Raw genomic sequence first — 15571 nt, 5'->3', positions numbered from 1 at the left:
AGGGTAACCAATCAATGTATATCATAGATTGTATTTAAACACCAATTGTTGTTTGATATAATGTTATTTGTGTGATTTGGCAGTGAATACTTTTGACATATAATTCCACAGAAATATATTTCTAGATCTGAGAGTTGATGAGTCATATATATCATTAAACAAAATGTGTATTACTTAACAACACTTTCTCCGTGGAGTTGTGGAATCGTAAGTGATGAAACAGCAATTGTTACTGCTTTCAGGTTTATATAGTGCTCAATCTAAGTCTTGTAGCGCTCCATTCATTTCCTTGTTTCGTCACTAAATGTAGTTTACTGGGGGTAATTCACTCCAATATATTTGGATTGATTTACAATTTGTACGTTCTTGTACAAAGGTCGATTTTCTATTTGTGAATTTCCAGATTCTAAATTGAACCCTCTATATTTCACAAGTAAGCAATGATGTCTTTACTATTGTCCGTAGTGTTGTCTATTCATCAGGAAAATTAACATTTTTGGTAATGGGACTTAGTAACAGTAAGAAGACAGTAGCACAAATGGTGATGGTAAGAAATAAGGAGAAGAAAAACTTGTCCATTACTCTTGCAACTTCCTGCCATTCTAAAATAGAAATCTTCTCACCGCGGGTTTTGTCGTACGCCTCCAGGACTGACTTTAAATAATGGATAATTTGTCCCTCAAGCAAAGCTGTCCGGTTATCTTTGAAACCTTCATTTCTACTATTGTGTTGATTATTGTGTTGGTGATGAGCGCGATGATGGCGATTTTGAGATGACTGAGAGAAGCCGTTGCAACCCCCGTGATTGTCTAATGATGATGGCGCCCTCTGGTCCATACTTCCGGTTGTAGATTGTGGAGTAGAGGGCGAGGTAAGTAGAGAGGATGAGCATGTTATATTTTGTTGACTTCCAGGTACCGTTGATGAAGAAGAGGTAACGATACCCTCATGGAAAGCCGTGTATGGCACCGGCTGTCTGCTTCCTGTCGAGGCTTTTGTTTTTGAGCTGCACGAGCATGGTTTGTTGAGGTAGAGGAGTCTCATGCATAAAACTTTAGCTATGAAGCTAGACATTTTTCGAACGCATTTGGGAGGTCGATTTAGCATATTGCCTCTATGGTGACAGTTTAAAACGAACACGGATAAAGCGACAGATAGTGCCGACATGGCCATGATGACTGTCAAGTAAATACCTGGATGGGCGAGAAAAAATATGAAAGGAATGGGATTTGGTCTATCATATCAATCATATCTAAATTTTTCTTTCCTGAATACTATAAATCCAACTGCTTCCACCCAGTTTTCCAGTAATTTCATCCTATTTTGAGTTGAAAGTTGAAAAAAACACACCCTGTTTTGTCATTTATCGTAGAATATATGCATGCCTTTACGAAACAAAAGAGGGGTAATCTATAATATGCTTAGGTATGGTTAGTGACTCAGGGTTAGATTTACTTTAACCTCAGATATCTTTACGTTATACCAAGAGAGAAGTAACAGAGACGAGAATCAGGCTCAGAGAAATCCAAAGTCGCATCAGTGTTACTGCTCTTTTTATTTCTCTCTCTCTCTCTCTCTCTCTCTCTCTCTCTCTCTCTCTCTCTCTCTCTCTCTCTCTTTCACTCTCTCTTGGTCAGCACACTTCAGCAGCAATTTTAGAATTATAATAGGATGTACCTATTATGAAATATTAAATCGAGTTTCGATGTTAAAGAGTTAAACCGATTTAGCTTCCATCCTCTCTGAACTAGTATACATCTATTTCACTCACCTATTAATGGGATATATTCTGATGTGGGTGGCATGTTTTCAGCCACAAGCAACATGAAGACGGAGAAGGCGAGAAGAACTGTTAGTCCAAGAGTGACTTTCTCCCCAGAGTCTGGAGGAAGCAAGAATCCGGTCAGGGACAAGGTGGACAACAGCATGCAGGGAATGATGACGTTCAGGAAGTAGTAGAGAACACGTCGACGGATCTGGTGAAATTCAATGGAATGAAGACCGACGTGAAGTTATTTACAGGTCTGATAACTCAAATTGTTATGGTCTCAATATTTTAAATAAAATAATTTCAAACCAACGCAAAATATTGTCTATTGCAACTATGTTAAATCAAGCTAGTAATAATTGTGTTGGGCTGTCAGACTTGTAAATGTGTTATGTCGGACAAACTCTATTAATTCGCTATTTTATCGGAATGAACATTCTGCTGAAAACTGAAATTTATAGTCTATATCTGTATAAAACGTCTGTACCAGTAATTGAATGTTATCACTGGGGAAAATTGCTCCCATTTGTTTAACAGCAATAATAAGAATTCCATATTATAATGATATCTATATCTGACCAATTGGACTTCAACAAGAATCTCATCTGGGTCATTCCGACATAATAAAAAATTGACGCAATGGACTACTATTTAAATTTTATCAACTCCTTTATAGATAGAACGAAGATAGAACGAAGTTGTCACTCAGGTCTCTGTTATTGTTTAGAGCCATCTATGTTAATGAATAATTCTCACTAAACTGTATTAACCAGACTATAATGTTCAAGGTTACTCATAGTTTTGTGTGTTGGTCCGTTATATTTCAGGATGGCAATAATTTGAGTTTCTTAGCCAAGCGCACATCGTCTAGATGTGAATATACTTAATAAGGAGCTTTTTTTTGTTTTGCTAAAACCAACTTAAAACGATGATATTCTTGCTACGTCCAGATAGACAAAAGAAAAAGTTTGTACAGCCTGGACGGAAAGTAAACATAGTCATTCTTAGTTTTGGTATCCAAGAACGGTGCGAAGATTGAAATAATCCGCAAAAAGTAGTGTGAGAAGAAATAAACGACGGAAATAATTAATGGAGATTAATGCTGAGTGACGTCAGTATGATCGTAGTGCACAATGTTTTCCCCAAGGGAATGAAATTAAAAAATATCAAAGAATGTGAAATTTTTCAAAAATCAATAATAGCTAGCTACTTTTAATTTCCCGCATTCTCTTGTTAATTTGTTAATTCGAGACGACGCAATATAATGGTTAAGAAAAACATCCTGGATTTTAAATGCGTAAATAGAAACACCTTTTACTCCACAGTTTTAATAGCTTCGTATTATTTACACCTCTTTCATACCTGTGTAAAATGTAATGACACTGTGAATCATGGTCCTTTGCATAGCATGCAAAAAATAGCAACAATGCTCTAACTAAAAGTAGTTCTTGATGCTAAATTTCTATTATTTGCTTTCATTCAAGGACTAATTTCATGATTTTTTTTTTTTTTTTGAAAAAAAATATGATAAGGGTCTTGTAGTGGCAACGTAGGTGATACAGAATTAATTGGTGCTTTGACGAAATAAGTATTAATTAGCTTCGACTAGACTAAACATTACTGTTGCGGAAATAAGTGGACTTGGCGAATAGAGAACTATAAAACAAGAGTAAAGAACAGAAAAAAAAATTCTATCTAAATTAGTGACATTTTGTGAAAACTCAATATTTCTCTTGAGACAAAAACGTTCATACAGACTTGGTTACTTAAGTTTGAGAAAAATCGTAGTTTTTAAATAAATAAATAATAGACATAAATTGTTTTATAGATAAATAATTTTCCCACCAAAATATCAAAGAACGTTTTCTAGTCCTGGATATTTGACACCGACATTCCTCTCTAACAAGTTTTATTGAATCAAAAAAAGCTTATGTAATTCTACAATTAGAGTAGTTGTTGCTTCATAATATACTATGGCATCAAAATGACCTCATAGTTGTCAAAATTTATCAAACCTGAGGCTTTTATAAATCTGATATGTAAATATGCATACGGGAATTTTATAAATATTAAAATAATGTATATGACGAAGTCTCCTGATATGTAAAAATAGTATACCCCACGTTTATAAAAATGTGGAAATTGTGTGGATGACAGTCTTATCAATGTACAGCAGTGTGTACTACGACACTTGTATAAATGTGCAGCGTTACTAACCTACAAAATATTTTATAGGGATATTTGGCAAAATAGACATTTTCAACATTTTGTAGGTAGGTATTTTTTCGCCAAATCAAATTTAGTATGTGGCCCACGATCATGCTGAACTAAAATACAAACTGTCATACATAGACATATCTACATTTCGGTCCATCAAATTTTGCAAGTTGATTTACGGTCTTTGGAATAATGACAAAATTAATAGGAGTGTCCCTATACTATCGTGAATATTGGTGTCTGAATGTGTAAATATTTTGTGTATGATAGTCTTACCAATATGTAAAAAGTGACATCAATGTACGGTTCAGGGCAACATGAGTATCGATGTTCACTTCTGATACACTTTGTACCGAGTAACTCCCATTCTCCATTGTTCACATAATTTGACAAATCCACATTCAGGGACCGGTTTGTGACATCCACCTGTTGAAAACACATAATGTATGTCGAAATTAATATTTTAGAGCGATATGTTACATTAAGTTTGAGTTTGTCTCGATATCTTTAACTTTAACTTCAATCATACAAGTCTCAACTCCGTGCAGCCGAGGGTAATCGCGACTGGTGAGCTTCGTTAGATGTGCTTCAGCCTTCATTATGTTCTAATCTATATTTCGGTTGAATTCCATTTGCCATTAATGTTTTTAATATTTTTGGGAATTGCATATTCGCTTGGTGCTTGGGAAAAAAGCGGTAAAATGAGCATGAGCTCGTGACTGGTTTAGATGCAGTTTTCATTGGTTTAGATAAGGCTATCAAGAGGGATCGAAGTCTGGCAGTCCTGACGGGTCGTAAATAAGACCTCGGCTTTTTGGATCGGGTATCTTTCAAGTAATGGTAACCAGTTTAGGGTCTTGCGCATCTCACTGACGCTTTCGATCCTTCTGTAGTTATTACAAACAAACCGACAAGCTCTCTTTTAAACTTTCTCATCCTTGTTAACAACGCCACTACCACACTGTCTCATTCGTCTGTAGTGTTTCATTCACCCCGTTTTGTTGATAAAGGGGAAATCCGAAATGTCCATTTCATCTGTTTTCGTATATTAAATTGCTGCTTACATTCAATTTCCCATTGTCATCTATTTCTTCGAGCTTCGAGCAGCAACATTTACATAATAGACTTACTCAAATGACGTCGTATCAGTTCAATCTCTGCTTAAAAGAATATCATCGTTAATTACCGGGGTATTTTATTTGCAAAGATGCCCCAAACGCCTTGTTGTCACCGGAAACCACCGAGACATTTCATTTCCTTCCTGACATTTCAATCAAATTTTCACAATTTTCGAGAAAACAACAGGAAGAAGAGGATGAAACGCCGAATAACATCATGATAAGAGGAAACAGGGTTTATAAAGGAACAAAAGAATTTGAGAAAAACACCGGAGGATTATTGTTTCAAATATCGTCATATCGACTAAATGAGATTGACTAATATTTGTAAAACGTTTCCGAAAAACATCTTTATCAGATAATCTTCTCCGGTGTTTTGCGGAGAATAACAACGTAACATTCACTGGTATTCTTATCGTATAAAGAAAAACGAGCATCTTCAAGCCACAAGGCCCCTGAATTTACAATTTATGTCTCTTTTCTAAGAGTGAAGCTGGCCTTGGCAATTGTTTGATATCGTTTTGGTAGGTCTATTTTGAAGTACTTTTTGACTGATTAATTTCAATCAAATTCAATCTAGAGAGGGGAAAACTAAAAAGTAGTCCCTCAGAGATAAAACGACGTATAGAGCTTGATTTATCACGATCTTTTGATATGAACGGGGTTGACTGCATTCAAAAGTATACATACAGTTTTAAAGTTTTGATACAGGCTACAATAGAAAAAAAATAGAGCATGTTAAAAGAGATATGTATAGCGAAGTATCAACTAAATGTGTTCAAAGCGCTTTACAATGTGTGCCTGGCCAAAAGTTACTCTTAATATGTGGGGCGAGACACGAAGCCTGTTTGGCAAAATAACCATTTTTTTTCGAAGAAAGACAACACTGTTCACGGACAGGTACTTATTTTACACCTGAGTACGGTGAGAGGATGTGGGTAAAAGAGCCTCATCCAAGGATAATGCTATGCGCTGCTCAAAGTGGGAATCCATCCCTGGACCTTCTGGTCCGAAACGAGAGAGAGAGAGAGAGAGAGAGAGAGAGAGAGAGAGAGAGAGAGAGAGAGAGAGAGAGAGAGAGAGAGAGAGAGAGAAATTGTACTCATTATAAGGACACACCTCGAGCGTTGTTCATCATATAAAAACATGAAAGGCAATATATCAGTAATTTAGCAACACTGTCAATTATGTTGTATCGGAGTCTTTCATCAATGACTGGTTATATTATGATATTGTGTCAACAAGAGAAATGGAAAGGGATAAGAACATACAATAACGCCCCTCCCTATCCCCAAATAATTAAGAATAATAAAATTATTTCCTTAAGAAATAAGCAAAGAATAAAAAGGTATGTATAGAATGTAGGAAAATGATGAAACCAATGGTAATTTTTTCACATAAAATAGTGGACTCAACCATCACTTAAACAACAACAAAAGAGTTGAAATGATGGAACCCCCCCCCCCCCCCCAACCCCAAACTCTATTTAGAGTACGATTCTCGGACTTCTTCCCTCTCCGTGTCACATGATCAGATTTGCATCAAAGGGGCACAACCTTCCAAAGTAGATGAAGACAAATTTGAATGATGCGGAGACGTCGTCTTGGGATTAGGAATCGTTCTGTATTCCCGTCACGCAACGGATTAGTAGTGATATTTCCTGGGTAATGTCGCGATCAATCAGCACACGAGGATGGCGAATAATAAAAGACTGGGAGAAAGAGGTGTAAAAACATTTGCAAAACAAAAAGAACGTGAGCATCGGCAATAGTGAATTAGTAGTAGTGGAAGTAGTAGTAGTAGTAGTAGTAGTAGTAGTAGTAGTAGTAGTAGTAGTAGTAGTAGTAGTAGTAGTAGTAGTAGTAGTAGTAGTAGTAGTAGTAGTAGTAGTAGTGGAAGTAGTAGTAGTAGTAGTAGTAGTAGTAGTAGTAATAGTAGTAGTAGTAGTAGTAGTAGTAGTAGTAGTAGTAGTAGTAGTAGTAGTAGTAGTAGTAGTAACAGTAGCAGTTGTAGTAATAGTAGTAATGGTCGTAGTGGTAGTAGTAGTAGTAGCAGTAGTAATGGTAGTAGTAGTAGTAGTAGTAGTAGTAGTAGTAGTAGTAGTAGTAGTAGTAGTAGTAGTAGTAGTAGTAGTAGTAGTGGAAGTAGTAGAAGTAGTAGTAGTAGTAGTAGTAGTAGTAGTAGTAGTAGTAGTAGTAGTAGTAGTAGTAGTAGTAGTAGTAGTAGCACAGTAACTAGTAGTATTCGTAGTTTTTATAATTGTAAAACGGTATTAATACAAGTTGTCGTGACAGTAATAGTAATATTTGTAATGCTACTCACGTTCATTCACACTTGAGTCAAAATAAGCACATAAGTAAGTCATTATGTCGGTAAAAGAATAAATTAAAGAGATTTTAAGTACAAGTCATCTATTAGAACGAATCCTTTTAATAGATTAGTAACTGTCTATCCAGGAGTACTTATTTACAATTGAGTTAAATACATGAGTAAGTCGGTAAGTCAGCGAGTGAATAAATTATACAAATCTTACCTGAAATCCGTCATACGCCCAGGAACCCAGCTTTAATTTACACAGTTGATCATCAAAGGGGAAAAAGGTAATGTCCATCTTGCAAGAGCTCCTCATTCGTACGATGGGTGGCCAAAACACTTTCCCGTGATCATGAACCATCGCCAGACTACGCATGTAACCTTTGTTGTGGTTGTCAACACTGAAATTGATTAAAATGTTATAATGACAATGTGATCCAAATAATTATACTAAAATCACAGTAAAAACTTAAAAACCGCAGTATTAACGACCTCTCAAATGGCATCTTTTTTTGGTCTAAATTAAATTGTACAGTATTATTACAGAGTGAAAATGATTGGATATTCTGCAAAAAGTGATATAAGAAAAAAACAATGTTGAATGAGAGATAATGTCTTCTAGTCCAATTCCAAAAGGGAACAAAACGTCTGGTGTCAAAATATTGGCTACAAACAGATTGGAAGTGTAAAACTAGTCTTCCAGAGGACTGTTTTGTAACTGATCTTCTGGTTTCAGAGTGATGGCATCTTATTTTCTAGCCAAATAAATGTCTGTCGTCAAAAAGATCATCCATCATATGACTCTACCTATATATCCTGCAACTAAAATATTAATGCTACCTCATGATTCAATGTGTAATCTAACCGTTGTTTAAGAATTGTCCGGAGGACTTGGTTACACACTTCCAAGGAGTTTTGAAACGGAAAAGAGGAAGTGTGACGTCACGGCTTCTTTGCCCTATTACGAGTAAGGGAGACACCAGATGCCAACGCTGGTGAAATGAACAAAATTATTTTGATAAAAATGACTATAATGACTTTTCAACTAGGTAGTACTATATGGTCCAACTGATGCTCCTTAAAGCTCGTAGAAAATTTAAAACTAATGAAATGGAAAAAAAAGCTTCGATTTAATCTACAAGGCCAGATGATGTTGACGCTTAGGGTTTCTCCTCCTCCTCCCCTTCATTATACTACTACTACTACTACTACTACTACTACTACTACTACTACTACTACTACTACTACTACTACTACTACTACTGCTGCAACAACAACTACTAATACTACTACTACTACTACTATTACTACTACTACTACTACTACTACTACTACTACTACTACTACTACTACTACTACTACTACTACTACTACTACTACAACAAGTATCACCACCACTACTACTAGCACCGCCACTAATAATACTAGCACCAGCACTACTACTAAATAAAACAAAAACAATAATAAACAACTACTACTATTTAACCACCACCACCACCACCACCACCACCACCACCACCACCACCACCACCACCACCACCATCATCATCATCATCATCATCATCATCATCATCATCATCATCATCATCATCACTCTAATGTTGTTATTGTTTGTGGTGATCTTTTTATTGACCGAATTTATATTGCAATATCCTCTTCTCCTTCACATTCTTAATTCTTTTTTACTTCAACACCGAGTCCACAGTGGTATGTGTGGGAAATATAAACTTGAACATAGCACTGGGTAATTTTGAGGGACACGAATCCACGACTGATAACTCCAATCTATTTTGTTGATATCGATCTCCTGTGCCCTGGTTTCCGTTCTCCCATAGAGTGACGGGTATCGGCGGTGGTCGGTATCCGCGCATCAACCCCTCATTATCGTCGTCAATGTTTATTTACATTTGGCATTTCCCATTTTTCTCTATTTTCCTTAGCATTGGTTGGGCGGGGTGTATAAGGATCTTATCAGCGAAATCTATGTTGTCTTGTTTTTATACCACAACTGCACTGCCACGGTTACCAAAACTCTGACAAATAGCAATCAAGAACATTTTTGTTTTAATCCTTGGGCGCACCTAAATGTATTAGATGTGTATGTTACAAACACTTACACACACTTAAACGCACATTACTTCAGTCGACGTAATCGTGAATGAGGTACTGCCAAAAGAATATGCTGTTGTTGATAGGGCACAGAACTATCAAGGAGGTTAATTGACGGCTGGTATATAAAATGTGAATGTAAATCTACAAGACCCTTAGGGAGTTGAATATAGTAATGTCAGACGTATCAATAAAATTGACAGTGTTTATCTCGTTCTACTCAGTCCATCTCCCATGTGTAAAAAAAATAAAAACGATATTGGCAATTGAGCTGAATACGAAACACGATGAGCCGTCAAAAATATCATTATTATTTAGAGCTACCGACAAAATATACCTAGAAAAATCGGCTATGCAAATACAACATTTCTGTTTCATCTATGTCATCTATAATCAAAGACCCATTGTGTTATTGTGACACATGAATGTGGATATATATATCATAGTTATGATCAATCAGGGAATTATTTTTACCTAAACCTTTCTTTTTTTTTTAACAGGGCATTTAAAGGCCGTTAACCTAAACAAACCTTTCTAATGCTGTGTTATATTATATTAAAATATTCTTTCGGATTTATCAAGAACGCCAATCAATATCAACAACGATATTCATTTTAAACCTAATCTTGAAGCGATGTTGAATCAGAATGTGGTACTAAAAATAAGGTCAACCAAATACGAGCAAAATAAATACAAAAAAGTTTCACTTTTTATCCCTTTCATGTTATGAGCTATTACGACGTCTAGTGCTATTACATAAAAATCATAAATGTGAAAAATTGTTGTTTTCATTTATATATATATACTATTACATGTGTATGTCCTGAGATCAAAATTTGAATCGTTGTACTGTTTTCAATAAATTTATTAAAAAGACAAGAATGATGAAATACCATGAAGCATTATTTATTGAATTAAAAACAACATTTATAAAATCCTGAGCTCAGGAATTCTTAATCTGCAAACAAGTTTAATGAGCTTGAACAAAACTAGCATTATTCATCGAAAAAAAGTTTTTAACAGTCCCCCCCCCCCCCCCCCCCCCCCCCCAAAAAAAAAAACCAACAAAAAACAAAAGCAAAACAAAAACAAAACAACAACAACAAAATCCCCCCCCCCCCTTAATAATAAAAATAAAAACCAACAAAAAACCCCAACAAAACAATAAAACACACATACAAAAACAACCCCCCCCCCCCCCAAAAAAAAACAAAAAAAAAACAAAAAAACAAAAAACAAAACAAAACAACAAAAAAACACAAACAAACTTGAAATGATTATTCAGATTATTTTTGAACCCAGGTTGGTTGATTTTCATGTGGTAAAAATGTTTTAAGTTAAATAACTCTTTCCGCACTTAATTGCCAATTGACGTACCCATTTTAATCTAATTCCCCATATCCCCTAATTTAAGCACATCTTCATCTATTTAGCCGACTCACTAACACTAGACTAGATAAAGCTTTATCTAGATTAGAGATCACATATTTTTTTAAAAAATGGCATTATTAGCCAATTTTTCTTGAAGACAGGGTGTAGAAAAAAATTTTTTTTTTCATATTTATGGGTTAGATCATGCCTTCTGGTAGCCATAAACATAGAATTAAATGGCTTATGTATGCTTGAAGCTTGGTTTTGAAAGATGTGGAATTTGGCGGAAAAATGACCAAAATTTCATCCTTTTCTTGACATTGTCCTTAGAAACCGTACACGGGGATTGCTCATCTCATTTAAAGACAACTGCGCGATCCCTTGGGACTTGAAATGTGATGTAAATACAGTGTAAAATTATACAAAACTGCAAATCACTTAAGTCAAGATTAGTTTACGAAAGTAGTCCTGATTTCCATAATATTTTGAACATAAAAGACTTACGTAGAAAAAACATATATTCTTCTTCTTCTTCTCCTTCTTCTTCTTCTTCTTCTTCTTCTTCTTCTTCTTCTTCTTCTTCTTCTTCTTCTTCTTCTTCTTCTTCTTCTTCTTCTTCTTCTTCTTCTTCAACCATCATCATCATCATCATCATCATCATCATCATCATCATCATCATCATCATCATCATCATCATCATCATCATCATCCTCATCATCAAGACAATTATTTAAACTATGCGCATAAGTCCACCAAATTTATATACTGTCATCAAGTTTGAGCGTTCAGAAATGTTGTATCCATGCCCCCTCTCCCATCAGATCCGATGAAACCGAATTTTCATTCCATACAGAGCAACCGCCTTTTGGCCGCCTCTCTGTAAATTCCGTTTAACTTATAGGGGGAATAATACAAGGTCTAGGTAAATGGGATAACGCATGCAAAATGCTTTATGTACGCAATGTCGAGACAAGAATTTGCATTCTTTGCAATCGTATATCCGATTATTTATCATGGTCATTGCTGCTTGTCTTTCTAACAAGGTAAAACATAGTAGCGACCTAACTCCGAGGTTACTGCCCTCATTGATTTCCCATCGGGATAATGTGGTAGTGGTGTTAAGATCTTACAACGCCACTACAACTTTATCTCATTCGTCTGTAGTGTTACATTCATCCTGTTTTGTTGATAAAGGGGAAACCCGAAACGTCCATTTATCTGTTTTCGAATATTAAATTGAAGCTTACATTCAATTTTACATTGTTATTTATAGGATTATATGGCGCACCTTAAGGTCAAACATTGCAAGCAAATTTTTGATGGAACGACAATAATATAAGCTAAGCGTTTTAGATAGTAGTAATGGTATTGTCTGTGTCTCTTATGTTTGGGGCATGATTGTGTTGGGTCAAATTTCTTTTCTTTTTCTCATTCGGATGAAACGTGTCAAAGCATCAAAAGTTTAAAACCTCCAAGAATTTAGGTGAACAATAACCAGGGAGGTATTACGATTGTACAGCATCCAGTTGTTTTACGATTTTTTTTGAGTACAAACACCCCATTATCTGCTGTTTTGTACAAAATTGAGAGGCGTTTGGGAATAATTCTTAAATATTTATAGGATGAATTCATTTTTGTTGTAAATTTGACGTCAAACAATACCTATCGAGAAAAATCCATATTGTTTAAAGTTTTGACATTTGTATCTTTCACAATTTCAATGCTTTGGTAATTTATGTGGATCACATTTTTTATGTTGAAGTCGCATCCGCAGACCCTTTCCCATACATAAAAATATGACGAAAGAATGCATCCTTTAAAAATAATAATAAATTACATCCCTGCAGTTGAATTTCTGCACTGTTTCCTTTGGTTTGGAGATAATGGATATGGCATTCCATAAACATCTAACTTTTTCTTGCACTGCACTAATTTGTCAAATTCTAAAAGAAATAATATCAATACCTCTTGTTAGAAAAGTTTTAAGCAACGAGAAAAAAAAATTCCCTTTATTCATCCCTTAGGGAAACATTGTCACTAGGGTCTATTCTAAGGGAAGACTGGAATAACCCAGGCGTCAGCCGCGGTGCAGCGCCGCAAATTGAGTTTGGGCGAGGTGACTTGCTTAAGGCCACACAGCGCAGCGGCGGGTGATCGAACTCGGTACCTTTCGTGTACGAAGCAAAGACAGTACCGCTGAGCTACGCTGCCCCATCAAAATAAAAACCCAAACTATGACCTGGCGTTATTACCATAACCAAAATCAATTTCTATCGCCACCATCTCCATCATAATCATCACCGGAAAGGCTAAATGATCATAATTATCTGATTAACGATTACCTTATGTGACTGGTACTAATATATCAAATGAACTGTGGTATGTAGAGAGATTTATGAACTAAGTGCTGAGTGCAGCGAGAGGCGAAGCGGGAATAAATTACCAGGCCGATTGAGGTCATGCTGTTCCAAAGAGTTTGAACTTTTTTACTCAAGGAAATAAATATTCCTTTTCATCTTTTATTCCGAAGTACTTTACTATCTAAAACTATGTTGATCTTTTAATTTGATTCGACATAATCGTTCAAGAGCAATTATATTGTATACTGTATGGCAGTTTAGCTCACAATAATTTTAATAATTTTACAGAGAAAATTAATCTATTTTCTTTTGGCGAATGAAATTAACTCTGGAAATAATAATAATAATAATAATAATAATAATAATAATAATAATAATAATAATAATAATAATAATAATAATGATAATAATAATAATAATAATAATAATAATAATAATAATGATAATAATAATAATAATAATAATAATAATAATAATAATAATAATAATAATAATAATAATAATAATAATAATAATAATAATAATAATAATAATAATAATAATAATAATAATATTAATATAGCGCCTTACCCCGTATATCAACAAGCTCAAAGCGCTTAACACTTAACAGTAACGTGGCAACTTTCACTCAAACAACCACTCAAACATCCAATATGAAACAAAAAGATATGAAGTGAATAGAAAAGTGCCAGAAGACAATAGAGAATAAAAATTTTTCGCGGCGGTGGTGGGGTTTGAACCTGCGACCTTATTGGTACGACAACTCCGCCTGGCAGGTGAGAGCGTGGCTCTACCGTGTGAGCTATCCACGAACACTAAAAATATTCGTTTCAAACTCAAAGTCATTACTAGATCCCTCTCTCACCCACTTCTTGAGACCGCCGATTCGTTCGTACACCACCATCGCGAATAATTTTGACCAGCAGTTAAGCTTAATAGCCAATATTCTCAACACAAACATATAACATAGAAACGATTGAGACATTGAGTATGCTCCGGTGTATGGGGTGAATTTGTAATTCAGAAAAGTGAGTGGAGCAGGCACTTATGTTGGTAACAACAAGATATGAAGTGAATAGAAAAGTGCCAGAAGACAATAGAGAATAAAAATTTTTCGCGGCGGTGGTGGGGTTTGAACCTGCGACCTTATTGGTACGACAACTCCGCCTGGCAGGTGAGAGCGTGGCTCTACCGTGTGAGCTATCCACGAACACTAAAAATATTCGTTTCAAACTCAAAGTCATTACTAGATCCCTCTCTCACCCACTTCTTGAGACCGCCGATTCGTTCGTACACCACCATCGCGAATAATTTTGACCAGCAGTTAAGCTTAATAGCCAATATTCTCAACACAAACATATAACATAGAAACGATTGAGACATTGAGTATGCTCCGGTGTATGGGGTGAATTTGTAATTCAGAAAAGTGAGTGGAGCAGGCACTTATGTTGGTAACAACAAGATATGAAGTGAATAGAAAAGTGCCAGAAGACAATAGAGAATAAAATTTTTTCGCGGCGGTGGTGGGGTTTGAACCTGCGACCTTATTGGTACGACAACTCCGCCTCTATCTATTTGCTCTAGATGACTGCTGATGCCCGATCAATGTGTAAAACTATTGGTCTAGGATGCGTATATATATATCTTATATATATATATATACTGTTGCAAACATACCTAACAAACAGACCAAACTCAACATTTAGGCAACAGAGCTTTTTATCTTGATAATGTTGATAGTGATAATTATAATGATAGTATTCATGGTTTCCATACCTGTCAAGAGTGAGGAATACGCACCAATGTTGACAATTTGATCGCATTCCTGGATGCACATTGCAATAGTAAACCATCAACGTAATACACCTACCTGTTATACAGGACGATATCCGGCAGCCATATCAAATCACAGGGTACACGAATGATGGAGATATTGTTGAAATCCGTTTTATTCCACGTCAATTTCTCATCAACCCATTCCTGGGGAAAACACACACACGGAAACAGGATAGGAAGAACTCGATTAAAAGATAATATTATCAATTGTTTATGGCAACAGCCAACAATTTCATTATCAAATCTAACCATTACCAAAAGAGTTATTGTCCCTCTATCATCAAAACCACCACCTTCGTCATCGTCGTCGTCGTCATCGCCATCGTCTCGTCGCGATCCTTCTCCTCCTCCTCCTCCTCCTCAACATCACCATCATAAATATTGCTACCCCTTTCATCACCATCGCCATAAATTTCATTACCGCAATATACATTTCAAAAACAATCTACTCTACTCCACTTGAGAAACTCCCTATCAAA

General features: G+C 35.6%; 1 protein-coding gene across 1 annotated transcript in view; it reads right to left on the bottom strand.

The window, feature by feature from the left end:
• Positions 1-342: 342 nt before the first annotated feature.
• The window catches only part of LOC144965160 (neuronal acetylcholine receptor subunit alpha-10-like), a 121754-nt gene continuing 106525 nt past the window's right edge, over positions 343-15571 (bottom strand). Inside the window, exons 5-9 of the mRNA XM_078900193.1 lie at positions 15127-15236; positions 7637-7817; positions 4262-4411; positions 1772-1976; positions 343-1193 (exon numbers count right to left, since the gene is read on the bottom strand). Coding sequence (XP_078756319.1) covers positions 472-1193; positions 1772-1976; positions 4262-4411; positions 7637-7817; positions 15127-15236 — 1368 coding nt within the window. The 3' untranslated portion in view covers positions 343-471. The remainder of the gene's footprint in view (positions 1194-1771; positions 1977-4261; positions 4412-7636; positions 7818-15126; positions 15237-15571) is intronic.

The sequence above is a fragment of the Berghia stephanieae genome, chromosome 2 (genome assembly GCF_034508935.2).
Source record: "Berghia stephanieae isolate SIO BIC M18660-M18661 chromosome 2, UCSD_Bste_1.3, whole genome shotgun sequence".
Classification (NCBI taxonomy): domain Eukaryota; kingdom Metazoa; phylum Mollusca; class Gastropoda; order Nudibranchia; family Aeolidiidae; genus Berghia; species Berghia stephanieae.
This window is presented reverse-complemented; position numbering and strand designations above follow the sequence as displayed.